The sequence below is a fragment of the Hyperoodon ampullatus genome (genome assembly GCF_949752795.1).
Source record: "Hyperoodon ampullatus genome assembly, chromosome: 4".
Classification (NCBI taxonomy): Eukaryota; Metazoa; Chordata; class Mammalia; order Artiodactyla; family Ziphiidae; genus Hyperoodon; species Hyperoodon ampullatus.
In genome coordinates, this window is record NC_136917.1 from 81,198,527 (window position 1) to 81,222,711 (window position 24,185).

General features: G+C 39.7%; 1 protein-coding gene across 1 annotated transcript; it reads left to right on the forward strand.

Moving 5' to 3' along the window:
* Window positions 1-5,398: 5,398 nt before the first annotated feature.
* Window positions 5,399-20,694, forward strand: LOC307051793 (transmembrane emp24 domain-containing protein 7; the record flags this gene model as incomplete). The annotated part of the gene is made up of 3 exons (XM_079702364.1): window positions 5,399-5,593; window positions 10,649-10,894; window positions 20,458-20,694. 3 exons carry the CDS (start codon window positions 5,399-5,401, stop codon window positions 20,692-20,694), a joined length of 678 nt encoding a protein of 225 aa, XP_079558490.1.
* Between the last annotated feature and the right edge of the window lie 3,491 nt (window positions 20,695-24,185).

Sequence of the window (24,185 nt, forward strand, 5' to 3'; positions counted from 1 at the left end):
TAGAACTAGTCTTTCCTAGAATTCCATTCCCTACATAGTTGAGGTTAGTGAACCACAAGAGACATTCTGAAAGACAGAAGGGATGAAGCAGCCACGATATCCCTTTTTACACCTGAATCTTCTCTGATTCTGAGCCAGGTGCGTAAAGAACACCAGCTTTTCCTGCAGATCCCCCATCACTGAAATCGGACGCTTGGAGAGAGTGAGAAAGTGATGTAGGTTGTGGCCCATCCTCACAGGCCCAGTTTCTTTTTCCACTTCATATCCATCTTTCCTTTTTGACTGCTTTATCTACAGACTTCAGGCTCCAGAACCAGACAAAGAAGCCGCAGCCTCCCATAGACTAACCCGCTCCCACAATTAATAAAGTCAAATTCCTAGAGTCAACTCCTTATCTTATATGTCTACACACATATATTTACATTTATAGAAATATTAAATATATTTATATTCAATATCAAATATATATACATATATAAATATATATATACACACATACACACACACACTCATTTATATATTTGTTATTGTTGTTTTTCTGCTAGTGGTCCTGCTTCTTTTAATGGAGCCCTGACTGACACAATGTCTTTGCAGTTCCTCCCTGTCCCTTGAATCTGGGTTGGCCTTGTGATTGGCTTTGGTTAATAGAATGAAGCAAAAGTGACAGGGCCCATTTCTGAGCCTAGGCCTCTAGAAGCCTTGCACATTCTCTCGGAACTCTGTAACTGCCGCGTGCACCGTCCAGGGCTAGCCTGCTGGAGTATGAGAGACTACTACACAGAGGGGAGCCCAGTTGTCCTAGCCAAGGCCATTCTAGAGCAGCCTATAACCAGCTGTCCCACCCAAATAAGAGCAAACCCAACCAAGATAAGCACAGCTGCCTACCCAACCCCCACCTGACCAGAGACGATGCTTGAGCCCACATGAGAGCAGACCCATCAGCTGACCTATAGTCTCTTGAGCAGTAATAAATACATATTGTTTAAGCCACACTTTCTGGGTGTTTTTTACCACAATAATGGCTAACTGATGCATCCAGCATATTAAATTTTCCTTCTTTTATTGTGAAATATAACACACATGCAGAAAAGAATATAAAAATAAATAAGTTTAACAAGTAATTATAAAGTGAAAATACATGTAACTACCCCCTAGGCTATGAAAATGATCATTGCCAACACCAAAGAAGCTGCCCCATTCTCCACCCAGTGTTGCTTCTCACCTATCACCCCACTACCCTGACTTCTGAGATAATCATTCCCTTGCTTCTTTGGATAGTTTCACTGTGTATGAGGGGAAACAGTATCATTTAGTTTTGCCTGATGTCAGCCTTTATGTTCTATGTGATTTCTTTTTTTACCTAGTTTCTTTTTCATTGTGTTTATAAGATTCCCCCATGTTGTCCTGTGTAGCTATAATCTGTTCATTTTAATTGCTATGTAATGTTGCATTTCAGACTGCACTCAAATTTATGGATATTTGTGCTGTTTCCAGTTTGGGACTATTATTAGATTTTGGCTTTAAGTATTCTTGCATATGTATCGTGGTATACCTGTGCATAAGTGGTTCTCAAATTTTTGATTCCAGAATCTTAAAAATCAGATAAGATAAAATAAATTAATAAAAATTATTTAATGAAAAATTAAATTATAGAGATTTGAGGGAAAATATTTATTGAATAATTTATTTAAAATAACAACAATATATACCAATGGAATATTAGCCATAAAAAAGAAATTGTGCCATTTGCAACAATATGGATGGACCCAGAGGGTAGTCATCTAAATGAAATAAGTCAGAGAAACACAAGTACTATATGATCTCACTTATATGTGGAATCTAAAAACAAAACAAAGGAACAAACGAAACAGAAACAGACATAGATACAAAATACAATCTGGTGGTTGCCAGAGGGGAGGTAGGTGGGTGTTGGATGAAATAGGTGAAGAGACACAAACTTCCAGTTATAAAATAAATGAGTCATTGGGATGTAATAAACAGCATAGGGAGTATAGTCAATAATACTGTAACAATTTTGTATGGTGACAAATGGTTACTGGATTGTGGTGATCATTTTGCAATGTACTTGATTGTCAGAATATTATATTGCACACCTGAAACTGACATAATTTGTACATCAAGTATACTTCAATTAAAAATAAACAAATAAAATAACAATAATAAACCCATTACGTGTTATATTCATTTCCTGAGACTGCCATAACAAACTGCCACTAATGTGGTGTTTTAAAACAACAGAAAAGTATTCTCTCACGGTTGAGGAGGCCAGAAGTCTGAAATTAAAGTATTTCCAGGGCAGTTCCTTCTGGAGGGCTCTGAGGGAGAACCTGTTCCATGCCTTTCTCCTATCTGCTGGTGGCTGTGGGCAATCCTTGGCATTCCTTGGCTTTTAGATGCATCACTCCAATCTTTTTGTCTTCACGTGGCATTCTCCCTGTGTGTCTGTGTTTGTGTGTCTCAGTTCTCCCTCTCCTTTCTCTTATAAGGACACCAGTCACTGGATTTAGGGTCCACTCTAAATCCAAGATGATTGCATCTTGATATGCTTAACTTAATTATATTTCAAAAACCCTATTTCCAAGTAAGGTCGAATTCACAGGGTCTGGAAGTTAGGATTTGGACATTTTTTGGGGGGTACACAATTTCACCTACTACCTATGTTAACATAGATAACACATTTTAACATGAAAAAGAGAAATATTGTCCAAATGAAAATTTAGTGATAAGGGTCACATTGCTTTACATTTGTGTGAATTTCTTTAATATCTAGATTCATACAAGAAGCTGGGTGCTCATCTGCTTTTACATTCGATATGTTGTATGTTGTTTTGGTTGAGATGTATGATGGAAATCCAGCCTCCCGTAGATAATCTCAGATCCTCTGAAGGGGTTTCAAAGTCTCCCAGAGGTCTTTGGAGCACACTTTGAGAACCACTGCTGCAAAGTACATACTTTAAAGTATATGCAAAGTGGAATTTCTAGGCCATATATGCATCTTCCACTTTATTAGATAATGCCACATTGTTTTCCAAAGCCGTTGGGCCAATTTACATTTCCACCAGCGATGTATGAGGGATCTGGTTGTCCTATTTGCTCGCCAACATCTGGTATTGTTGTATTTTTAAAAATTTGTCTATCTGCCTCTCTGGTGGTGTGTACTGTATATTGCATTATGGTCTTAATCTTATTCATTCATTCATTCTTTGTTTGTATTGCCACTTGATGCATGAAGAAATGGAGGTTTAAAAGAGCAATGTTTCTTGCCAAGAGTCAAGAGTTAGAAAATAGAACCCAAGCTTTCTATTTTGAAATTCAGTCTTCTTTCCACTCACAGACACAAAAAAAACCCAACTTCTTTTTCTGGCCTAGCGTTACCGAAAGTGGGGTTCAGCTGCTTGCCACTCGAAAGCCAATAATCGAGAGGCAAGATTGGTTGGACAGGAAAGTTTGCTTTATTTCAGAGGCCGGCAACCTCTGAAGGTCAACTCTCCACTGACAATCAATCAGTGGGCAAGACCTTTTAAAGGGGAGTTTCAGGTGTGTATAGGTGGAGGGAGGGGGCTACATGCAGAAACAGCACAGTGACCTCTGACAGTTGTCCTGCAATTAGTCATGCATTGGTCTGACCAGTGTCACCTAGATTGTTTTAAGTACAGTTAGTCTTCAGTTCCCATTTCTTTGAGGCCAGTTTGTTCCCATTTCTTTGAGGCCAGTTTGTTCCCATTTCTTTGAGGCCAGTTCTCGGAATTGTGGTAGCTTATGTCATGGCTACAGTCTGGTCATCATGTAGTTAATTTCTTCCACCTGGTGGGGATTTCATTATCTACAAGACAGCTGCTCAAAGGATATGACTCAGAGGGCTTCCCTGGTGGTGCAGTGGTTGAGAGTCCGCCTGCCGATGCAGGGGACACGGGTTCCTGCCCCGGTCCGGGAGGATCCCACAAGCAGCGGAGCGGCTGGGCCCGTGAGCCATAGCCGCTGAGCCTGCGCATCCGGAGCCTGTGCTCCGCAACGGGAGAGGCCCGCGTACCAGAAAAAAAAAAAAAAAAAAAAAAAGGATATGACTCAGAATATTATCTATAGCCCTTGAGAAGGAACTAAATGTCCTTGACATTGTTTAATGACTATGGCTGTTTTGTCTTGTTTGACGGTTTTCTTTTGCTTCTGCAGTTTTTCACTTCTTGATTAAATTTATTCTTTGACTAAAGTTTTTCTACAGACAAAAGGCAGGCTGAGGACATGGCACTGTTGGGGCGGTTAGGGCATGGGGTTGTCTGTCCTGGGAAGGCCCCATAGGGTCCTGCTCTGCTTCACTTGGTCTCAGGAAGGTGCAATCTCCCCCAAATCTCATCTCCTGGGGGCTCCTTTCCCCCTGCAGAGGCTTTGGGCACCTGAGGCCACTAAAGGTCCTTCATCACCCCCCTCATCAAACACCTCCACCTCCCCACCCGGCCTTCCCACCACCCTCTGACTTCCCTGCCTGGCTCCTACGTACATGCTTACTGTATGATGCTTCCTGTATGACAACCACTCTTCTAGGGCTTTTTTCAAATAGTGAAGCCTTGTAGTATCCCTCTGGGTTACGTACTATTATTTTTCTCATTTTTCAGATTCAAAGATTGAAGCAGAGAGGTTAAGCAGCTGGTCTAAGGTCACACAGCCAGTAACCAGCAGAGTAGGGATTAGAACTCCTGCAGTCTGGTGGTCACAGAATTCGCGCTCCTAGCAAAGCTGCTTCCCCCCAAACATTATTTACAAGAAAATTCTCTGCAAATTGCAAAGCGCTCTACCACCCGTGATTAGCCCTCTAGAGCAATATTGGCTCTTCATCACTCCCTCTGAGCCTCCCCAGCGTCTAGCTCTCGCAGAAACACTCGGGCTAGCAGCTCCTACCACAGGCCACACCCCTTCTCCTGGCCCCGCCCCGCCACGTTCACCATGCTGGCCACGCCTCTCGGCCCAGGCGCTGTCGGAGGCCTAGCTGACGCCTTGCGAGCTTCCACGTACACACTCCAACGTCTCTCCCCGCGGCCCGGGGAGAGCACATCCGGGTCGCTGGAGCAGGTGCCTCAGGCCCCGCCTCTTTCCCCAGTCTCTTGTCCCAGCTTCCGGCTATCTCGAGTCTTTTCCGCTTGTTTTCTGCCGTCTTTATCTGCGCTCCCCAGCTCGTTCTGGCGTCTAGGCCCTGGTCACTCAGCACCCCTACCCCGTGACCAGCGACTGGCTGCGCATCTCGAATCTCTCGGGGCTCGGAGCAGCTCTGCGGTGCGTCTTCGCGGTGCCGTTTGGGGTGAGGCCTGCCGCGCGCCGTGAGTCCGTGCAGACCTGACCCCGCGTCTCCCCGCAGCTCGGTTGAGGCCGCCGCCGCCGCTTCGGGATGCCCCGGCTGGGGTCCGCGCAGCGCTGGGCTGCCGCCGCGGGCCGTTGGGGCTGTAGGCTGCTCGCGCTGCTGCTGTTGCTGGTGCCGGGGCCCTGCGGCGCCTCTGAGATCACGTTCGAGCTGCCCGACAATGCCAAGCAGTGTTTCTACGAGGACATCACGCAGGGCACCAAGTGCACTCTCGAGTTCCAGGTACTACGGGCTCAGGCGGTCGCGGGCCCCAGCTCGCGGTTGCAGGGTCGAGGCTGTTTTCTCATTCTTTGGCCGATTCAGGAATCACATCTAGGTAGCTGATGCAGGCCATTTGGCTTTCCTGTCCGAAACCTTGCGCATTAGACATTTAAGACCAGATGTTAAGGTATATAAATGCCAGAAATGCTTCCTGTGGCTGTGATTGTTCCGTCTTTTCTCTAATGGCCTTCATTTTGAACTTTCTTCTTTAAGAGTTTCCTTTAAAAAAGAAATGTATTCCTGTTCATAGTGCCCAACGTCAGTCCGCCGCTGTCTAATCCGCACCTCCACTTTAATCAGATTTCAAGTGCTGCCGATATCTAACTCCATTGCTTTTCAGTTTTTCCATTGATACTAGGATTATTGGTTAATGTGGTCCCTGTCGTTGGAAGAGATGACCATCTGCCAAAGGATTTGTAGAAGGAATTGCTGTGATAAATGAGAGGCCCCTTTTCATTTGGGGGATTATATAAAAAGTGCCTATTTAACAGAATGTAGTTTCTTAAATTGGTTAGAACAGTCTTTACTGTTTCTTTTTTTGTTGGTAGACTTAACGTGTTTGAACAGCTGTTGAGTACTAGGTGCTGGTGAGAGAGAAGTGAACAAAATAGCTAGCTAGGGTCGCTGCCATCACTCTTGAGTCCCTACCCATCCTACGGTTCTTTTCTTAATTAGTACCTGTTCATTCATCAGAATTGTGCTTTAAGAGCAGAGAATAGGTGGTATACGGTCTGGTCATTGGAATCTGTGAAGGCTTCCTTTAGGAAGTGATTTGATGCTGAACTGTAAAAGATGAGTTGTAAATGCTTTGGTGAGGGGGAAGAGGGAATGGCGTTTGCAAGGTCACTGTGGTAACAGTGACTCGGAGTTTGAAGAACACAGAGAGGTCCACTATAGCTGGGAATAAGGAGCCAGAAGAAGGGAGGTCAGCAGGGGCCAGACCATGTAGTGCCCAGCTGGCCGGGTAAAGGATTTTAGTTTTTCCTAAGAGTATGAGAAGCCATCATAGGGTTGTAAGCAGTGCAGTGACAAGTTCTAAGTATTCTTGGTAGCTGTACGGATATTAACTTGTGCAGGTAGAGAAGGTATTATGGAGTGTTGCCAAGTAGATGTAGAAAACTGATTAGGAGGCTATTGTAGTGGTCCAGGCTGAGACTAGGGTGGTAGCACTGGGGAAGGAGAAAAGTGAAAGGATGGGAGATACTTTTTAGGTAAAAGCAACAGAACTTGGTGATGATTTGGCTACAGTGAGGGAGGGAGGGAGGGAGGCCAAGGATGACTCTTAGGCTTGCTTAACTTCATGGGTTAGGACCAGGAGACAGAAAAGATGATAGCAATAATTGTAATATAAAGTGTCAGTGAAAATTTTATTTGTTTGAATTTAACAAACATTTCTTGACTTCTACGTGCAGGTGCTGTGCTTGTTGGTGAGAGTACTACTATACTACTCTTGCGGGCTAAAAAATAAGCGTTTATTATGTGGCAGACAGTATAGCAAGCATTTCAGGTGTATTACTTAATTCTCAGGACAACTCGATATGAGATGGGTTTATTAGAGAGTTTTTATTATTTTTTTTACTGATGAAGAAACTGAGGCTTCGGTAAGTTGAGACCCAAGGTTACAAAATGTAACAGGTAGCAGAATCAGTATGAAGTTCCAGGTTAAGTTCTTTTTTTTTTTTTTTTTTACATCTTTATTGGAGTATAATTGCTTTACAATGGTGTTTTAGTTTCTACTTTATAACAAAGTGAATCAGCTATACGTATACATATATCCTCATATCTCTTCCCTCTTGCGTCTCCCTCCCTCCCAGGTTAAGCTCTTAACCACTTAATTTTACTACCTCCCAAAGACAAATAAGGCTGAACTTGACCTCAGGGACCTTACATAGACACATAGTCATGTAATGTTAAATGCAATAATGAAAGTACACACTAGGTATAGTGCTGGCTGACGACGGAGGATCATCAGGGGAAATTTAGCTGAGGGTCTGATGTATGAGCTGAGTCTAGAGGGATAAATTGAAGTTACTCTACAGGGTGGCAGAGGGTGGAGGGACTTCCTCAGCAGATATGTTATGTTTGTGAGACTTAATTCCAGCAAGCCTGAAAATTAACCTGAGTCGGCACTGAAAATACTGAATCATAGTGTTGCTTTGTAACTGTGGGTCTGAGGGCTTTAGGGGGGAGGTTTGTGCCAGTTTGTCAGCATTGTTCATTGATGACAGTGAGATTGATGATTTGTACCTGGTCTCAGTGAGACCCCCCAGGGAGTCTGCTACTGAGAATAGTTACACGACAAAAGTATGCTTATGTGAAAAGCAAAATATAAAAAGACCCAGTCAAGACTCTACTTTGGGCTCACTGATTCCAAGGTGTTCCTTGCACACTTGGGTGGTTCCTGATCTGAGAGGGTATATTTCTGGCCACATCCCTCACAGAGGGAGAACAAAGGAGCCCATATCTGATCTCTTCTGTCCTCTTGCTGTGAGACAGCTTTTGGCTGTGATGTTTTATATTGTATTCTCTCCCTCTCATAAACTGTAGATTTATGAGCATAGTCATTTTGGGTCCTGTGATTCTTCTTCAGCAAACAAACCCCATGTAATTTGTCACTATTAGTGCAGATGTAGGGCAGAGACTTGTTCAGAGAATTTCTGGCATTCTGGTATTTTTGGAACACAGAGTGAGAAAGGGTGTAAAAGATGCTGAGACTTCCTTGAGGAGGTACAGGGGTGTGGTTTGCTGTTGTTAACAGGTTTGGATTTTTCTGTAGGCCACAGGAATTACCAAAAGGTTTTGAGACCTGTGGGGAGGGAGGTGTTACTGTCATCTAGTGGTTAGAGACGAGATGCTAAATATGCTACAGTGCTCAGGGCAACACAGCCCCCTGAAAGAAAGACTTACCCAGCCCCAGATAATCTAATTACTGAGGTTAAGAAACCCTGGATTCGAGGGAGGAGAGATTGGATTATGGGAAGACCTTTTAGGAAGTTGAGCCAATAGTCCCATCTGGATTGTGGATTGGGAATGGAAGAGATGGGGTGAATTTGAGAGAGGCAATAATATCGAGAGGTTTCTGTGACTAACTGGACAGACAGGTAGACACATAATTTGAGATGATCCCCAGTTTCTTTCTTACGTGACCAGATAGGTTTTAAGGGCGATTTTTATCTGAAGTAAGATTATTTGTTTTAAAGTTTGATAGAAGAAAAGTGGCATGATGATCAGTTCTGGTTCTATATTTTTGTTTGTATGTTTTGATTATTCAAAGTACTATGGTTAAGTATGAATAATTGGGTATATAAAATGAAGTCATTATTTCACCTAGAAGAAAGGTTGTCGACTTTTGGTGGGGAGGGGTAAATGCCCAATTGATAAGACACTGTTTTTATGTCAAACGTTATATCTGTATGTTAATATTTGCGTATTTTACGGTTTCCTAAGTGCCTAGTTATATTTCCTTTAATTATCAAAATGATCTTTTAACATAGTTCAGTTATTTATCGTATCTCTTTAGTGACAGAAGGTCATATAAATAATCAATCTTCTCTGAAGTCCAAAGTTTGATCCCTGTGTTCCACAAATGTAGAATGTCAATATTATGCTAACCCAGAGGGTTCAAGCTTGAAAATATATCTCATGGTGGTTGGAAACCCCCAAACCCAATGTCTCTTCCTCATTACCTCAAGTGGATACAGGCACCCTATGTTTCTTCTCCTGTCTCCTCTCCCTCTTTTTCCCAGTCAGTGTTTTCTCATATAAGGAGTTTTTTCTCCTCTTTAATCCTTTTCCTTCTTCCTCTCTTATGCTTGCCAAGTAACCTCAGGGAAAATGTCTCCCTCTTTTCTTCATTTGTATAACTCAAATGGCTCAAATTGTAACTGATTAAGCATAAGCTTTTGAAAATAGCTCCAAAATCCTCTTCAGAAGCTTTTCACCTACCCCTGGCTTTCCTTTCATATGCTTTCCTTTAAACACAGACTGTGCAGAGGAACAAAACATTTATTTGCTTTCGTGTTGTTCGTTTTGGTTTTGCTTTAATCACAGGGGTTAAAACAATGTAGTTTAATCATTTATGTTTCTCTTGGAAACAAGTTTGTAAATAATGATACACTCTTGGAACAGGCCACAAGTCTATTCTGCTCAAAATGTAATTCAAAACAAAGTATGTGTCAAATTCCATATAACTGACCTATAAAAGAACTTAAGAAACACAGTCTGTTTGTAATTTGGCAGTAAAATGAGTTTAAGTTCTATAAAAGAAGTATGCGTGGGGTGTTAGGCTAAGGACTGACCTACTTAAGTGCTTCACTGTACTATCTGAGAGTGCTTGGATGATGCTAATAGGAAACTAGATGAAAAAATTTTGGGAAGGAAAATATTACATGGTAGTAAGCTTAAGGGTCAAGAGTATGAATTTGGCATTCAACCTCTTACTAGGTGAAAAATCTTGGGTAGCTTACTTATTTTAACTCAGTTTCTCAGTTTGTCAAATTGAGGGAAAAATACTGTCTTGTAGGGTTGTTGGGAGAATTAAGTGATGTAAGAGGCCTCTAGTAACTAGAACAGTTGTCTGGCTTGTTGGTTAGTTCCCTCTCTCTTGTCATGAGGAAATTTGTTCAGTTTCTGTAAAGCTTTAGTTGAACTGAAATCTGCCTCCCAAGTTCCATCCACTGGTAGAAATCAAGAAATGGGGCTTCCCTGGTGGCGCAGTGGTTGAGAGTCCGCCTGCCGATGCAGGGGACACGGGTACGTGCCCCGGTCTGGGAAGATCCCACATGCCGCGGAGCGGCTTGGCCTGTGAGCCTGGCCACTGAGCCTGCGCGTCCGGAGCCTGTGCTCCACAACAGGAGAGGCATGCGTACCGCAAAGAAAAAAAAAAAAAGAAATGTAAAATTGCCTGTGATGGTAAAAAAACCTTATAGCCATTTTAACAGGAAACCTGGTTGACTTCTCAAACTTGTTAGTTGCAGTGATCTCTTCATTTTTTGTTTGTTTTTTTCTCTTTTGTAGGTGATTACTGGTGGTCACTATGATGTAGATTGTCGATTAGAAGATCCTGATGGTAATGTGTTATACAAAGAGATGAAGAAGCAGTATGATAGTTTTACCTTCACAGCCTCCAAAAATGGGACATACAAATTTTGCTTCAGCAATGAATTTTCTACTTTCACACATAAAACCGTGTATTTTGATTTTCAAGTTGGAGAAGACCCACCTTTGTTTCCTAGTGAGAACCGAGTCAGTGCTCTTACCCAGGTAATAAAAAGTCAGTAACACAACATTGATATGTTTAAAGGGAAAAAAAGCATAATTTAATATCCATTAACTCATTGATGGAACACAGAATTTTGTGACTTTAACACAACCTTTAAGAAGTATCTTAACTCTTACAGTAGATTAGGCATTTCACAGAGAACTTCAGACTTTTTTAGTGAAGAACAGTGTTAAAGGATTTTATGAAAAGAAAATAGACATTAAAATGGGGTCACTTAGGTAGAAACATCAATGGCAAAGGAAGCTTAAGAGTCTAAACAGTACTCCAGCATTATGAAGCATTTTCTATAATTCATGGAGGAATGTTGCTACCATAACTTAGCAGGTTGGTATAACTGGAAGCAAAAATGATGCCTTAATTAATATATATATACTTTTATACCAGTATTAAGTGTTACTCAAACTGCTGTTACAGTAACTTTTGCTGTAACTGAAGGTAAAGTAGTAAAGATTAATAGTAAGTCATCTAACAAAAATAGTTAAGGTAACTAAATTGGGTTTTATTTTGAAGAATAGCTTAATGAGGGAAAGATAGCAAAAGAAATTTAGAGTCAGTGAACAAATACTGCTCAGGTGATGAGAAGGGCTGTTTTATTTCTAGTTCAGATACATTGTGAGCTTAGAGTATGTCTAAAAGATAGTTTGGTATTCAAAGGAATTATTTATCACTTTCTTGTTAAAACCTTAAATTGGATTTCATTGTTTCCAGGTTCCAGGTAGTCTCTTGGCCAAACTCATGTAGTGATAGAGGCAGATTTTAAGAATGTGTAAGAGCCTTAATTCATAAACCTATTGTAAGCATTAATAAGATGTGTTCAAATGTTCGTATTTTTAGAAATGTTCTCTTTATTTTAGCATCATGTGTGAACAGCACTTTGTAAAAAGATTTTTCTTTGGGGCCATTGTTTATAACTTAACCTTCATAAATTTTAACTTGTAAAATAAGATAGTTTGCTTTAAAAACCTAAGCAGGGACTTCCCTGGTGGTCCAGTGGGTAAGACTCCACGCTCCCAATGCAGAGGGCCCGGGTTCAATCCCTGGTCAGGGAACTAGATCCCGTATGCGTGCCACAACTAAGAGTTTGCATGCTGCAACTGAGGAGCCCTCATGCCACAACTTAGAAGCCCGCACGCCATGTCACAACTAAGAAGTCCACATGCCGCAACTAAAAAAGATCCCACATGTCGCAACGAGGATCACACGTGCCACAACTGAGACCTGGTGTAGCCAAGATAGATAGGTAGATAAAAACCTACATAGATAAACGCTTTTAGGACCGCTTAACCTCCTTTATTTGTATCACATTTTATTCTATTCTTTTTTTTAATTGTTGTGTTAATTTCTGCTGTACAACGGAGTGAATCAGCTGTATGTGTGTGTGTGTGTGTGTGTGTGTATATATATATATATATATATATATCTGCTCCTCTTGGACCTCCCTCCCATACCTCTCATCCCTTCTAGGTCATCACAGAACACCAAGCTGAACTCCCTGTGCTATACCACAGGTTCCCACTAGCTATCTGTTTTACACATGGTAGTGTATTTATGTCGAACCTAATCTCCCAGTTCTTCCCCCCTAACCCCCACAGCCGTGTCCACATGTCTGTTCTCTACGTCTGCATTTCTATTCCTGCCCTAGAAATAGGTTCATCTGTACCATTTTTCTAGATTCCACATATATGCGTGGAATATATCGATTAATATGTGATATTTATTTTTCTCTTTCTGACTGACTTCACTCTGTATGACAGACTCCAGGGCCATCCACATCTACAGATGGTCCAATTTCATTCCTTTTTATGGCCGAGTAATATTCCATTATGTATATGTACCACATCTTTTTATCCATTCATCTTGTCAGTGGACATTTAGGTTGTTTCCATGACCTGGCTGTTGTAAATAGTGCTGCAGTGAACATTGGAGTACATGTGTGTCTTTTTGAGTTATGGTTTTCCCAGGGTATATGCTGGGTCATATGACAGTTCTATTTTTAGCTTTATAAGGAACCTCCATACTGTTCTGCATAGTGGCTGTATCAGTTTACATTCCCACCAGCAGTGTAAGAGGGTTCCCTTTTCTCCACACCCTCTCCAGCATTTATTGTCTGTAGATTTTTTGATGATGCCCATTCTGACCAGTGTGAGGTGATACCTCATTGTAGTTTTGATTTGCATTTCTCTAATGATTAGTGATGTTGAGCATCCTTTCATGTGCTTGTTAGCCATTTGTATATCTTCTTTGGCGAAATGTCTGTTTAGGTCTTCTGCCCATTTTTGGATTGGGTTGTTTGTTTTTTGATATTGAGCTGCATGAGCTGCTTGTATATTTTGGAGATTAATCCTTTGTCAGTTGCTTCGTTGGCAAATATTTTTTCCCATTCTGAGGGTTGTCTTTTCATCTTGTTTATGGTTTCCTTTGCTGTGCAAAAGCTTTTCAGTTTCATTAGGTCCCATTTGTTTATTTTTGGTTTTATTTCCATTTCTCTAGATGATGGGTCAAAAAGGATGTTGCTGTGCTTTACGTCATAGAGTGTTCTGCCTATGTTTTCCTCTAAGAGTTTTATATATAAGTGTCTGGCCTTACGTTTAGCTCTTTAATCAACTTTGAGTTTATTTTTGTGTTTGGTGTTAGGAAGTGTTCTAATTTCATTCTTTTACATGTAGCTGTCCAGTTTTCCCAGCACCACTTATTGAATAGGCTGTCTTTTCTCCATTGTATATCCTTGCCTCCTTTATCAAAGATAAAGTAACCATATGTGCATGGGTTTATCTCTGGGATTTCTATCCTGTTCCGTTGATCTATATTTCTGTTTTTGTGCCAGTACCATACTGTCTTGATTACTGTAGCTTTATAGTATAGTTTGAAGTCAGGGAGCCTGATTCCTCCAGCTCCATTTTTCTTTCTCAAGATTGCTTTGGCTATCCAGGGTCTTCTGTGTTTCCATACAAATTGTGAATTTTTTTGTTCTAGTTCTATGAAAAATGCCATTGGTAGTTTGATAGGGATTGCATTGAATCTGTAGATTGCTTTAGATAATATAGTCATTTTCACAGTATTGATTCTTCCAATCCAAGAACATGGTATATCTCTCCATCTGTTTGTATTGTCTTTAATTTCTTTCATCAGTGTCTTATAGTTTTCTGCATACAGGTTGTCTCTTTAGGTAGGTTTATTCCTAGGTATTTTATTCTTTTTGTTGCAATGGTAAATGGGAGTGTTTCCTTAATTTCTCTTTCAGATTTTTCATCATTAGTGTATAGGAATGCAAGAGATTTTTGTGCATTAATTTTGTATCTTGCTACTTTACCAAATTCATTGATTAGCTCTAGTAGTTTTCTGGTAGCATCTTTAGGATTCTCTGTGTATAGTATCATGTCATCTGCAAACAGTGACAGTTTCACTTCTTCTTTTTTGATTTGGATTCCTTTTATTTCTTTTTCTTCTCTGATTGCTGTGGCTAAAACTTCCAAAACTCTATTGAATAATGGTGGTGAGATTGGGCAACCTTGTCTTGTTCCTGATCTTAGTGGAAATGGTTTCAGTTTTTTAACATTGAGAACGATGTTGGCTGTGGGTTTGTCATACATGGCCTTTATTATGTTGAGGTAGGTTCCCTCTATGCCCACTTTCTGGAGACTTTGTATCATAAATGGGTGCTGAATTTTGTCGAAAACTTTTTGTGCATCCATTGAGATTATCATATGGTTTTTATTCTTCAATTTGTTAATATGGTGTATCACATTGATTGATTTGTGTATACTGAAGAATCCTTGTGTTTCTGGGATAAATCCCACTTGATCATTTTGTATGATCCTTTTAATGTGCTGTTGGATTCTGTTTGCTACTATTTTGTTGAGGATTTTTGCATCTATGTTCGTCAGTGATATTGGTCTGTAGTTTTCTTTCTTTGTGACATCTTTGTCTGGTTTTGGTATCAGGGTGATGGTGGCCTCGTAGAATGAGTTTGGGAGTGTTCCTCCCTCTGCTGTATTTTGGAAGAGTTTTAGAAGGATAGGTATTAGCTTTTCTCTAAATGTTTGATAGAATTCACCTGTGAAGCCATCTGGTCCTGGGCTTTTGTTTGTTGGAAGATTTTTAATCACAGTTTCAATTTTAGTGCTTGTGATTGGTCTGTTCATATTTTCTATTTCTTCCTGGTTCAGTCTTCGAAGGTTGTATTTTTCTAAGAATTTTTCCATTTCTTCCAGGTTGTCCATTTTATTGGCATATAGTTGCTTGTAGTAGTCTCTCATGATCCTTTGTGTTTCTGCAGAGTCAGTTGTTACTTCTCCTTTTTTCATTTCTCATTCTGTTGATTTGAGCCTTCTCCCTTTTTTTCTTGATGAGTCTGGCTAATGGTTTATCAATTTTGTTTATCTTCTCAAAGAACCAGCTTTTACTTTCATTTATCTTTGCTCTTGTTTCCTTCATTTCTTTTTCATTTATTTCTGATCTTTATGATTTCTTCTGCTAACTCTGGGGGTTTTTTGTTCTTCTTTCTCTAACTGCTTTAGGTGTAAGGTTGGGTTGTTTCCTTGAGTTGTTTCTTGTTTCTTGAGGTAGGATTGTATTGCTATAAACTTCCCTCTTAGAACTGTTTTTGCTGCATCCCATAGGTTTTGGGTCATCATGTTTTCATTGTCATTTGTTTCTAGGTATTTTTTGATTTCCTCTTTGATTTCTTCAGTGATCTCTTGATTATTTAGTAGTGTATTGTTTAGCCTTCATGTGTTTGTACTTTTTACAGTTTTTGTCCTGTAACTGATATGTAGTCTCATAGCATTGTGGTCGGAAAAGATACTTGATACGATTTCAGTTTTCTTAAATTTACCAAAGCCTGATTTGTGACCCAAGATATGATCTATCCTGGAGAATGTTCCATGAGCACTTAGAAGAAAGTATATTCTGTCATTTTTGAATGGAATGTCCTATAAATGTCAATTATGTCCATCTGGTCTAATGTTTCATTTAAAGCTGTGTGTCCTTGTTTATTTTCATTTTGGATGATCTGTCCATTGGTGAAAGTGGGGTGTAAAGCCCCCTAATATTATTGTAGTAGTTCCAATAATTTGTAGTTACTGTCGATTTGTAGTTACTGTCAATTTCCCCTTTTATGGCTGTTAGCATTTGCCTTATGTATTGAGGTGCTCCTATGTTGGGTGCATAAATGTTTACAGTTGTTATATCTTCTTCTTGGATTGATCCCTTGATCATTACGTAGTCTCCTTCTTTGTCTCTTGTAATAGTCTTTATTTTAAAGTCTACTTTGTCTGATATGAGAATTGCTAGTTCACCTTTCTTTTGATTTCCATTTGCATGGAATATCTTTTTCCATCCCCTCACTTTCAGTCTGTATGTGTCCCTAGGTCTGAAGTGGGTCTCTTGTAGACAGCATATATACGGGTTTTGGTTTTGTGTCCATTCAGCCAGTTCTGTGTCTTTTGGTTGGGGCATTTAATCCATTTACATTTAAGGTAATTATCAATATGTATGTTCCTATTGTCATTTTCTTGATTGTTTTGGGTTTGGTTTTGTAGATCTTTTCCTTCTCTTTTGTTTCCTGCCTAGAGAACTTCCTTTAGCATTTGTTGTAAAGCTGGTTTGGTGGTGCTGAATTCTCTTAACTTTTGCTTGTCTATAAAGGTTTTAATTTCTCTGTCGAATCTGAATGAGATCCTTGCTGGGTAGAGTAATCTTGGTTGTAGGTTTTTCCCTTTCATCACTTTAAATATGTCCTGCCACTCCCTTCTGGCTTGCAGAGTTTGTGCCGAAAGATCAGCTGTTAACCTTATGGGGATTCCCTGTATGTTATTTGTTGCTTTTCCCTTGCTGCTTTTAATAATTTTTCTTTGTATTTAATTTTCGTTAGTTAGATTAATATATGTCTTGGCATGTTTCTCCTTGGATTTATCCTGTATGGGACTCTCTGCACTTCCTGGACTTGTTTGACTCTTTCCTTTCCAATGTTAGGGAAGTTTTCGACTGTAATCCCTTCAAATATTTTCTCAGACTCTTTCTTTTTCTCTTCTCCTTCTGGGACCCCTATAATTCGAATGTTGGTGCATTTAATGTTATCCCAGACGTCTCTGAGACTGTCCTCAATTCTTTTCATTCTTTTTTTTTTATTCTGCTCTGCGGCAGTTACTTCCACTATTTTATCTTCCAGGTCACTTATCCGTCCTTCTGCCTCAGTTATTCTGCTATTGATTCCTTCAAGAATATTTTTAATTGCATTTATTGTGTTCTTCATAATTGTTTGCTTGCTTTTTAGTTCTTCTAGGTCCTCATTAAACATTTCTTGTATTTTCTTCATTCTGTTTCCAAGATAGTGGACCATCTTTACTATCATTACTCTGAATTGTTTTTCAGGTTGACTGCCTGTTTCCTCTTCATTTGTTTGGTCTGGTGGGTTTTTACCTTGCTCCTTCATCTGCTGCATATTTCTCTGTCTTCTCATTTTGTTTAACTTACTGTGTTTGGGGTCTCCTTTTCGCAGGCTGCAGGTCTGTAGTTCCCGTTATTTTTGGTGTCTGCCCACAGCGGGTGAGATTCGTTCAGTGGCTTGTGTAGACTTCCTGGTGGAGGGGAGTGGTGCGTGTGCTCTGGTGGGTGGGGCTGGATCTTTTGATGGGCAGGGCTGTGTCCAGTGGTATGTTTTGGCGTGTCTGTGAACTTAGTATGACTTTAGGCAGCTTCTCTGCTAATGGGTGGCATTGTGTTCCTGTCTTGCTAGTTGTTTGGCATGGGGTGTCCAGCACTGGAGCTTGCTGGCCGTTGGGTGGAGCTGGCTCTTAGTGTTGAGACAGACATCTCTGGGAGAGCTCTCGCCGATTGGTATTACATGGGGCTAGGAGGTCTCTAGTGGTCCAGTGTTCTGGACTTGTCTCTCCCACCTCGGAGGCTCAGGCCTGACACCCGGCCAGAGCACCAAGACCCTGGCAGCCACACAGCTCGGAAGAAAAGGAAGAGAGAAAAACCTAACAGGTAGAACCTCAAACCAGATGGTAAAAGCAAACCTAAATAGACAAAGTCACACAAAGAAGCATACACATACACCCTCACAAAAAGAGAAACAAAGGAATAAAAATAAAATTAAATTAAAAAAATTAATAAAAATAAATAAAAGAGAGCAACCAAACCAATAAACAGATCCAGCAGTGATAACAAGCACTAAAACTAAGGTAAAGATAAAACCAAAAACAAATCAGACACAGAAAGCAAACCCCAAGTCTACAGTTGCTCCCAAAGTCCACCGCCTCAATTTTGAGAACAGTCATTGTCTATTCAGGTATTCCACAGATGCAGCGTACATCAAGTTGATTGTGGTGATTTAATCTGCTATTCCTGAGGCTGCACAGAGAAATTTCCCTTTCTCTTCTTTGTTCGCACAGCTCCTGGGGTTCAGCTTTGGTTTTGGCCCCGCCTTTGTGTGTAGGTTGCCCTCCGGTGTCTGTTCCCGCCCAGACAGGACGGGGTTAAAGCAGCAGCTGATTAGGGCTGTCTTGCTCACTCACGCTGGGGAGAGGGAGGGGTATGGTAGTCATAATTGGTTTGCAGGGCAATCCTGCAGCGGCAGAGGCCAGTGTAACATTGCAGCTGCCTGAGGCAGGCCGTGTGTTCTCCCAGGGAAGTTGTCCCTGGATCACAGGACTCTGGCAGTGGCAGGCTGCACAGCCTCCCAAGAGGGGAGGTGTGGATAGTGACCTTTGCTTGCACACAGGCTTCTTGGTGGCTGCAGCAGCACCCTTAGCATCTCATGCCCATCTCTGGGGTCCACGCTGATAGCCACGGCTCACACCCGTCTCTGAAGCTCGTTTAGGCGGCACTCTGAATCCCTTCTCCTCGCACACCTCGAAACAAAGGTCTCTTGCCTCTCTGGCAGGTCCAGACCTTTTCCCGGACTCCCTCCCGACTAGCTGTGGTGCACTAGCCCCCTTCAGGCTGTGTTCACGCAGCCAACCCCAGTCCTCTCCCTGAGATCTGACCTCCGAAGCCTGAGCCTCAGCTCCCAGCCCCCACCTGCCCCGGTGCCCTTTGCACCCCTGTTGCTGCGCTCTTCTCCGTGGCTCCGAAGCTTCCCCCTGCGCTGTCCCCACCAGTGAAGGGGCTTCCTAGTGTGTGGAAACTTTTCCTCCTTCATAGCTCCTTCCCAGAGGTGCAGGTCCCATCCCTATTCTTTTGTCTCTGTTTTTTCTTTTTTCTTTTGCCCTACCCAGGTATGTGGGGGGTTTCTTGTCTTTTGGGAAGTCTGAGGTCTTCTGCAGGCATTCAGTAGGTGTTCTGTAGGAGCTGTTCTACATGTAGATGTATTTTTTATGTATTTGTGGGGAGGAAGGTGAACTCCGCGTCTTACTCCTCTGCCATCTTGTAGGTCTCCTCATTCCAAGATCTTTTGTTCCTTACCTCACCAGGTTACTGGGCACCGATGTCAACATACTTAACATCTAATTCCACTGTTAAAGCAGCAAAGAAAACACTGTTTCTTCTGTGGAGTCCATAGCACAGGACAGAAGAGCTGCTGCAGGCCCAGCGCGGGTGGCAGTGAGGGGCGCCATTCTTCATCTCTCATACTTTTTAAAGGAACTTTTAATGTTTTTATAACTATTCCTTTCATACTTACTTTGGTAGAGCTTTATTAAGTGTTTAAGTTATTTTCTAATGTCTATTATTAAAATTACAACAAACAAAATTGAAAAAAAACTAATACATGGTTTGTGATGTAAAATAAGTATAATAAAGCATATATTTCACCACCAGGATTAAGTTTTCAGCAGTAAAAAAACATTAAACTGGTATACAACAAAAAAAACTACTCTTAACCTGTCTCAAAGCAGATAGTGTAATTTAGAAAAAGCTATGGTATCATCAGATGAAGGCCTACAAACTCATTACCCAGTGAAAATGAAACTTATGTCCTATTGAGAACATATAAGTTTTATTGACTGGCATGAGGAAGAAGACTTATTTAGCAAAGCGGTAAACGTGAAAAAAAAATTCCTACTCTGACCTGTCACTTTTCAGTTTCAACTGCTTTTAAGATAGTTGAAATAACTTTGACTAACAATGTACTTTTATGCCATATTTCATTTGTTTTTGTATATATTTGGACTTTGATTCATATAATTATAATTGGTCAAATTATAATTTGACCTGACCTGCCATTCCCTTCCTCCTATTTCTTCCTCTTTAAGAAACCTGGCCTTGAAACTTGGTAGCTACCAACCTTAACTGCTTAGTATTTCTCCTACTGTTAGCTTCATGTTCCATCTGCCACCTTAACAGATGCCACAGTTGGGACGTTCCAGTTTGGGGCAAGCAGCTGCTTCATGGGATCTCTAGCCTTACCAGTCATCCTAGTGAGAATGCGTAGAAGCGTTGCTTTGCCAGGACCATTGACACGAATGAGTGAATGAATGAGTGCCAGTTTAGTAGAATGTTAGTCAGATGAGGAATTGAGATCAAATTAAAAGAAAAGATGAATATGCTAGATGGATTGTACAGAAAGTATTAAAACATACTAACTGAAAATCTTTCTCTTTAGATGGAATCTGCCTGTGTTTCAATTCACGAAGCTCTGAAATCTGTCATTGACTATCAGACTCATTTCCGTTTGAGAGAGGCTCAAGGCCGAAGCCGAGCTGAGGATCTCAATACAAGAGTGGCCTATTGGTCAGTAGGAGAAGCCCTCATTCTTCTGGTGGTTAGCATAGGGCAGGTATTTCTTCTGAAAAGCTTTTTCTCAGATAAAAGAACCACGACAACTCGTGTTGGATCGTAACTACGTTTTGAGAATTGATCCACCATTGCCGCTGTAATATTGCTGTCCTCTAATTAATTTTAGGTACCGAAGAACTTAATATTGGCAACATTTTTAGAATCTTACTCATATACTTGTTGTGGAGGAATGTATGATGCATTCCCCAAGCTGTGGAAAGGACACCTTTTTTTATTTGTAAAGGTAGAAAAACTTTGGGACTTATTTTGGGCTATTCATAAATATTCAACACAATGATCTACTCTTTTCTTGGTTGTTTCTATCTGCTCTTCGCACCCTGAAGTATTTTAATTTGGTATTTTGGTTCCTTTTAGCCATTTAAAAATACTTTTCTTGTAAGTAGTGGAGATTTCTAAAACCTTCAATTTAATGTCTACATGTGTTGTGGAGGAAGAAAATTACCTTTCAGTTGTTTATAGGAAATAAAGTTTTGTTTTTAAGAAAACCAAATGTGATTAGCTGTAGCCCAAGCCCTATTCTGCACTGTTTAATTTTATGAGGAAAAAAATCTACCATAGAAATGTTAGTTAGTTAATATTGATATAATTTTAAATTGATACATCATGGTTTAATTTATATCTCAGTAGCTTGGAAAATGTCGTTTTTATTGTTTGGGTTTATTCTATGATCTATAACCAGATATGTTATTTTTTTTCATAAAGACATTTTTACCACACAGAAAATAGTATGTTTCAATAACATAATAGAGTTTACACAGGCCTTAAAAGTCAGACTGTTGTAACAGGTAGAATAATTACAGAATAATTTAAGACACTACAATGGGGGGCAAATGAAATGAGAAGACTTTTAGTGAGTTAGCTGCACATATTACATTTTCAGTGCTTTTACAAAGAAAAAAGGTGATCTGTTTCATTTTAAACATTTGAATTGGCTAGTTCTTGCTCTTACGTGGCTTTAATGTCTGAGTCACTCCCAGCTTAAATTGAGAGTTGTAATATAGTATTATAAAAGTGCCATACATTTTATCCTAGTGGGTGTGATGCACTGAGAAGTTAGTTACTTTGGTTTTTTTCTTTCTTTCTTTCTTTTTTTTTTGTTTTTTTGTCTTGCACATGTAATTTGTACAATCTCTGGCTAGCAGCCCTAAGATGATTTAAAAATTTAGAATGCCGTGTGTGTGTTTCTTATTTGATAATCTTCATTGATTGTACTGCATTTAACAAGTATTAGTGCATTTTCTGTAGACTATAGGGTTTAGACTGTGTTTGTGTTTTATAACTTGCATAGATTGAGCTGATTGAAATAAGATTCCAAGTATTCTAGAATAGAATACAAGATGATGCAAAATTGTGTTTAAAGCTTTTATGCTGTTAAAAAAAAAAAATTGCAACTGCTTTTGGCCATGCTTCTATCCCCCACCTAAAAGTGATGAGTGCTGAACGTGACTGTCATATTGTTGGGACTTTGATATGTGGTACCACAGAATACTGATTGGATAGCAATTCTAGTCACTTACCACTACTGACTAGAAGTTAACTCTTAATTCTAAGCTGTCTTAAGATGCATATACACTGCTGCATGTAAGAGCAAAATGAATTCAGGTTGTCCTGCTTGCTAATTTCAAGTACTACAGTGTAGCAAGGGATGGACATATTTTCAGACATTTAATTCTAAAATTTTTGAAGACCAACTAGCTACTCCTTCAACAATATATACCAGTGGATTAAGAACTGAAGTTTAAGATTCTGCAGATTTATCTCTTGGGGTTCTTGTATTGGAGCTGTCCTGTAGCTTTTTAAGTGTCCCTCTAGATTTGCAAATTTTAAACACTAATGTTAAAATGATAAACATGGGAGTATGTTAAATGTCCTTTTCTGGTTGCCTGTCTGCTCTGTTGTATTCAGATAGTTACACCATAATTCAGCAGAGCTGGGTATCATCAGTGTGCCGAATTTGGCATAGATAATGCAGTTATTTAATCTGTGCCTATCAAAACTTCATGATATTTAAAGACTGTTACCACAGATAACTTGTGGTGAAACTATTGAGATATATTAAAATTTTTTAAATCACCACTGTTACCTGTTGTAGAAAATAGTACTGACTCAGTCTAGTCTGTTTGTAACTGGTTAAAGTTTGATGGCTTGCCTATACTCAACTAGGTATGTATACAAAAATTAGAAAATACATATCTACCTAGACATGAATATTAAGTAAGAACTTTTTTCTCCCTTCCCCTATATAATTTGTAGCTCATCTTTTTTCTTTAATCCTTTCATAACTTGTTGCAACAGTTTGAATTTCCCAAATATTTACGTTTGGACATATGGCTCAGAATACATATTTAAACATCATTAGCTGTATATATTTTTAAAGTAGAATAAATAATGGAAAGGGACTTGATATATAAGTTTATACTAAAATTCCAACTGTGTGAAGATACATTTTGAGATATTACTTTGCTAATAATCTAAATATTCATTTTTTATTAAAGAAACAAATGGTTTGGGGTTCACAGCTTTCATCCTGGCTTGATGAAAATCAACTTTGAAAACACAGTGGACTGAAAAGCAATTTTATTCTTTGAAAGATTTCATTTAAATCTCTGTACTATCCATTTTTGCTTCAGTTTGTAAATGTGTAACATTTATGGTTAACTAGGACAAAGCAGACCCTATGACTATTGTTTTCAAGAATTAAACAAATTGATATATAAATTATTCAAAGGGGGTTTTCATTTACTTTTGAAAAGAAAAATTTCTCTAAACTAAAAATGTTGGTTCTGCAGGATTGCACCAATCAATTCTTGTAGAATAAAAAAATCTTTCAACAAACTGACTTCACTTATTTCTGTCAAGATTTAAATCTTTTTGAAGCTCCTTATCAGCTTGCAGCTTGGAGTATAGTTTTGTAGCAAGAGAGTGATAATTTATTTGATATTTCATTGGAACATCTCAGGGAATGACCAAGAAAGAAAGTTAAAGAAGAGAAATACAACCTGTAAACACCTCACTTTAAACCTTACTTTTCCTTTTCTTACTGAAAGTTTTGGTGAAAGGAAGTTAAGCCTTCAATTCCCTAAAAAGCTCTTAGTTTTTAGGTAAATTAACCTTTGGTTGTATACTGCCAAGTTTTCTCAATTTTGTTCCCCCTTTATAATGTTATGGGGGATGTTCTGGTTCATAGGCACAAGTACAAAAGTAGCAGAGAAATAACAGTAATATATTGGGCTGGCCAAAAAGTTCGTTTGGTTTTAAGTAAAAAGACATTTTTCATTTTCACCAGGAACTAAATTGAACAACGTATTCATTAACCAAATGAAGTTTTTGGCCAACCCAATGGGTTAACACTTATTGAATGCTTTCCTTGTGCCAGATGCTGTGATAAGTCTTTTGCTTGTATTGACACGTTTCATCTTTGCAATAATCCTATGAAGTAAGGATATTATTCCCATTTTACAGATGAGGAAAGGGAGGCCTAGAGAGGTTAAGAAAAACCTGCCTATATCACAGTTAGTAATTAGCAAAATCTGG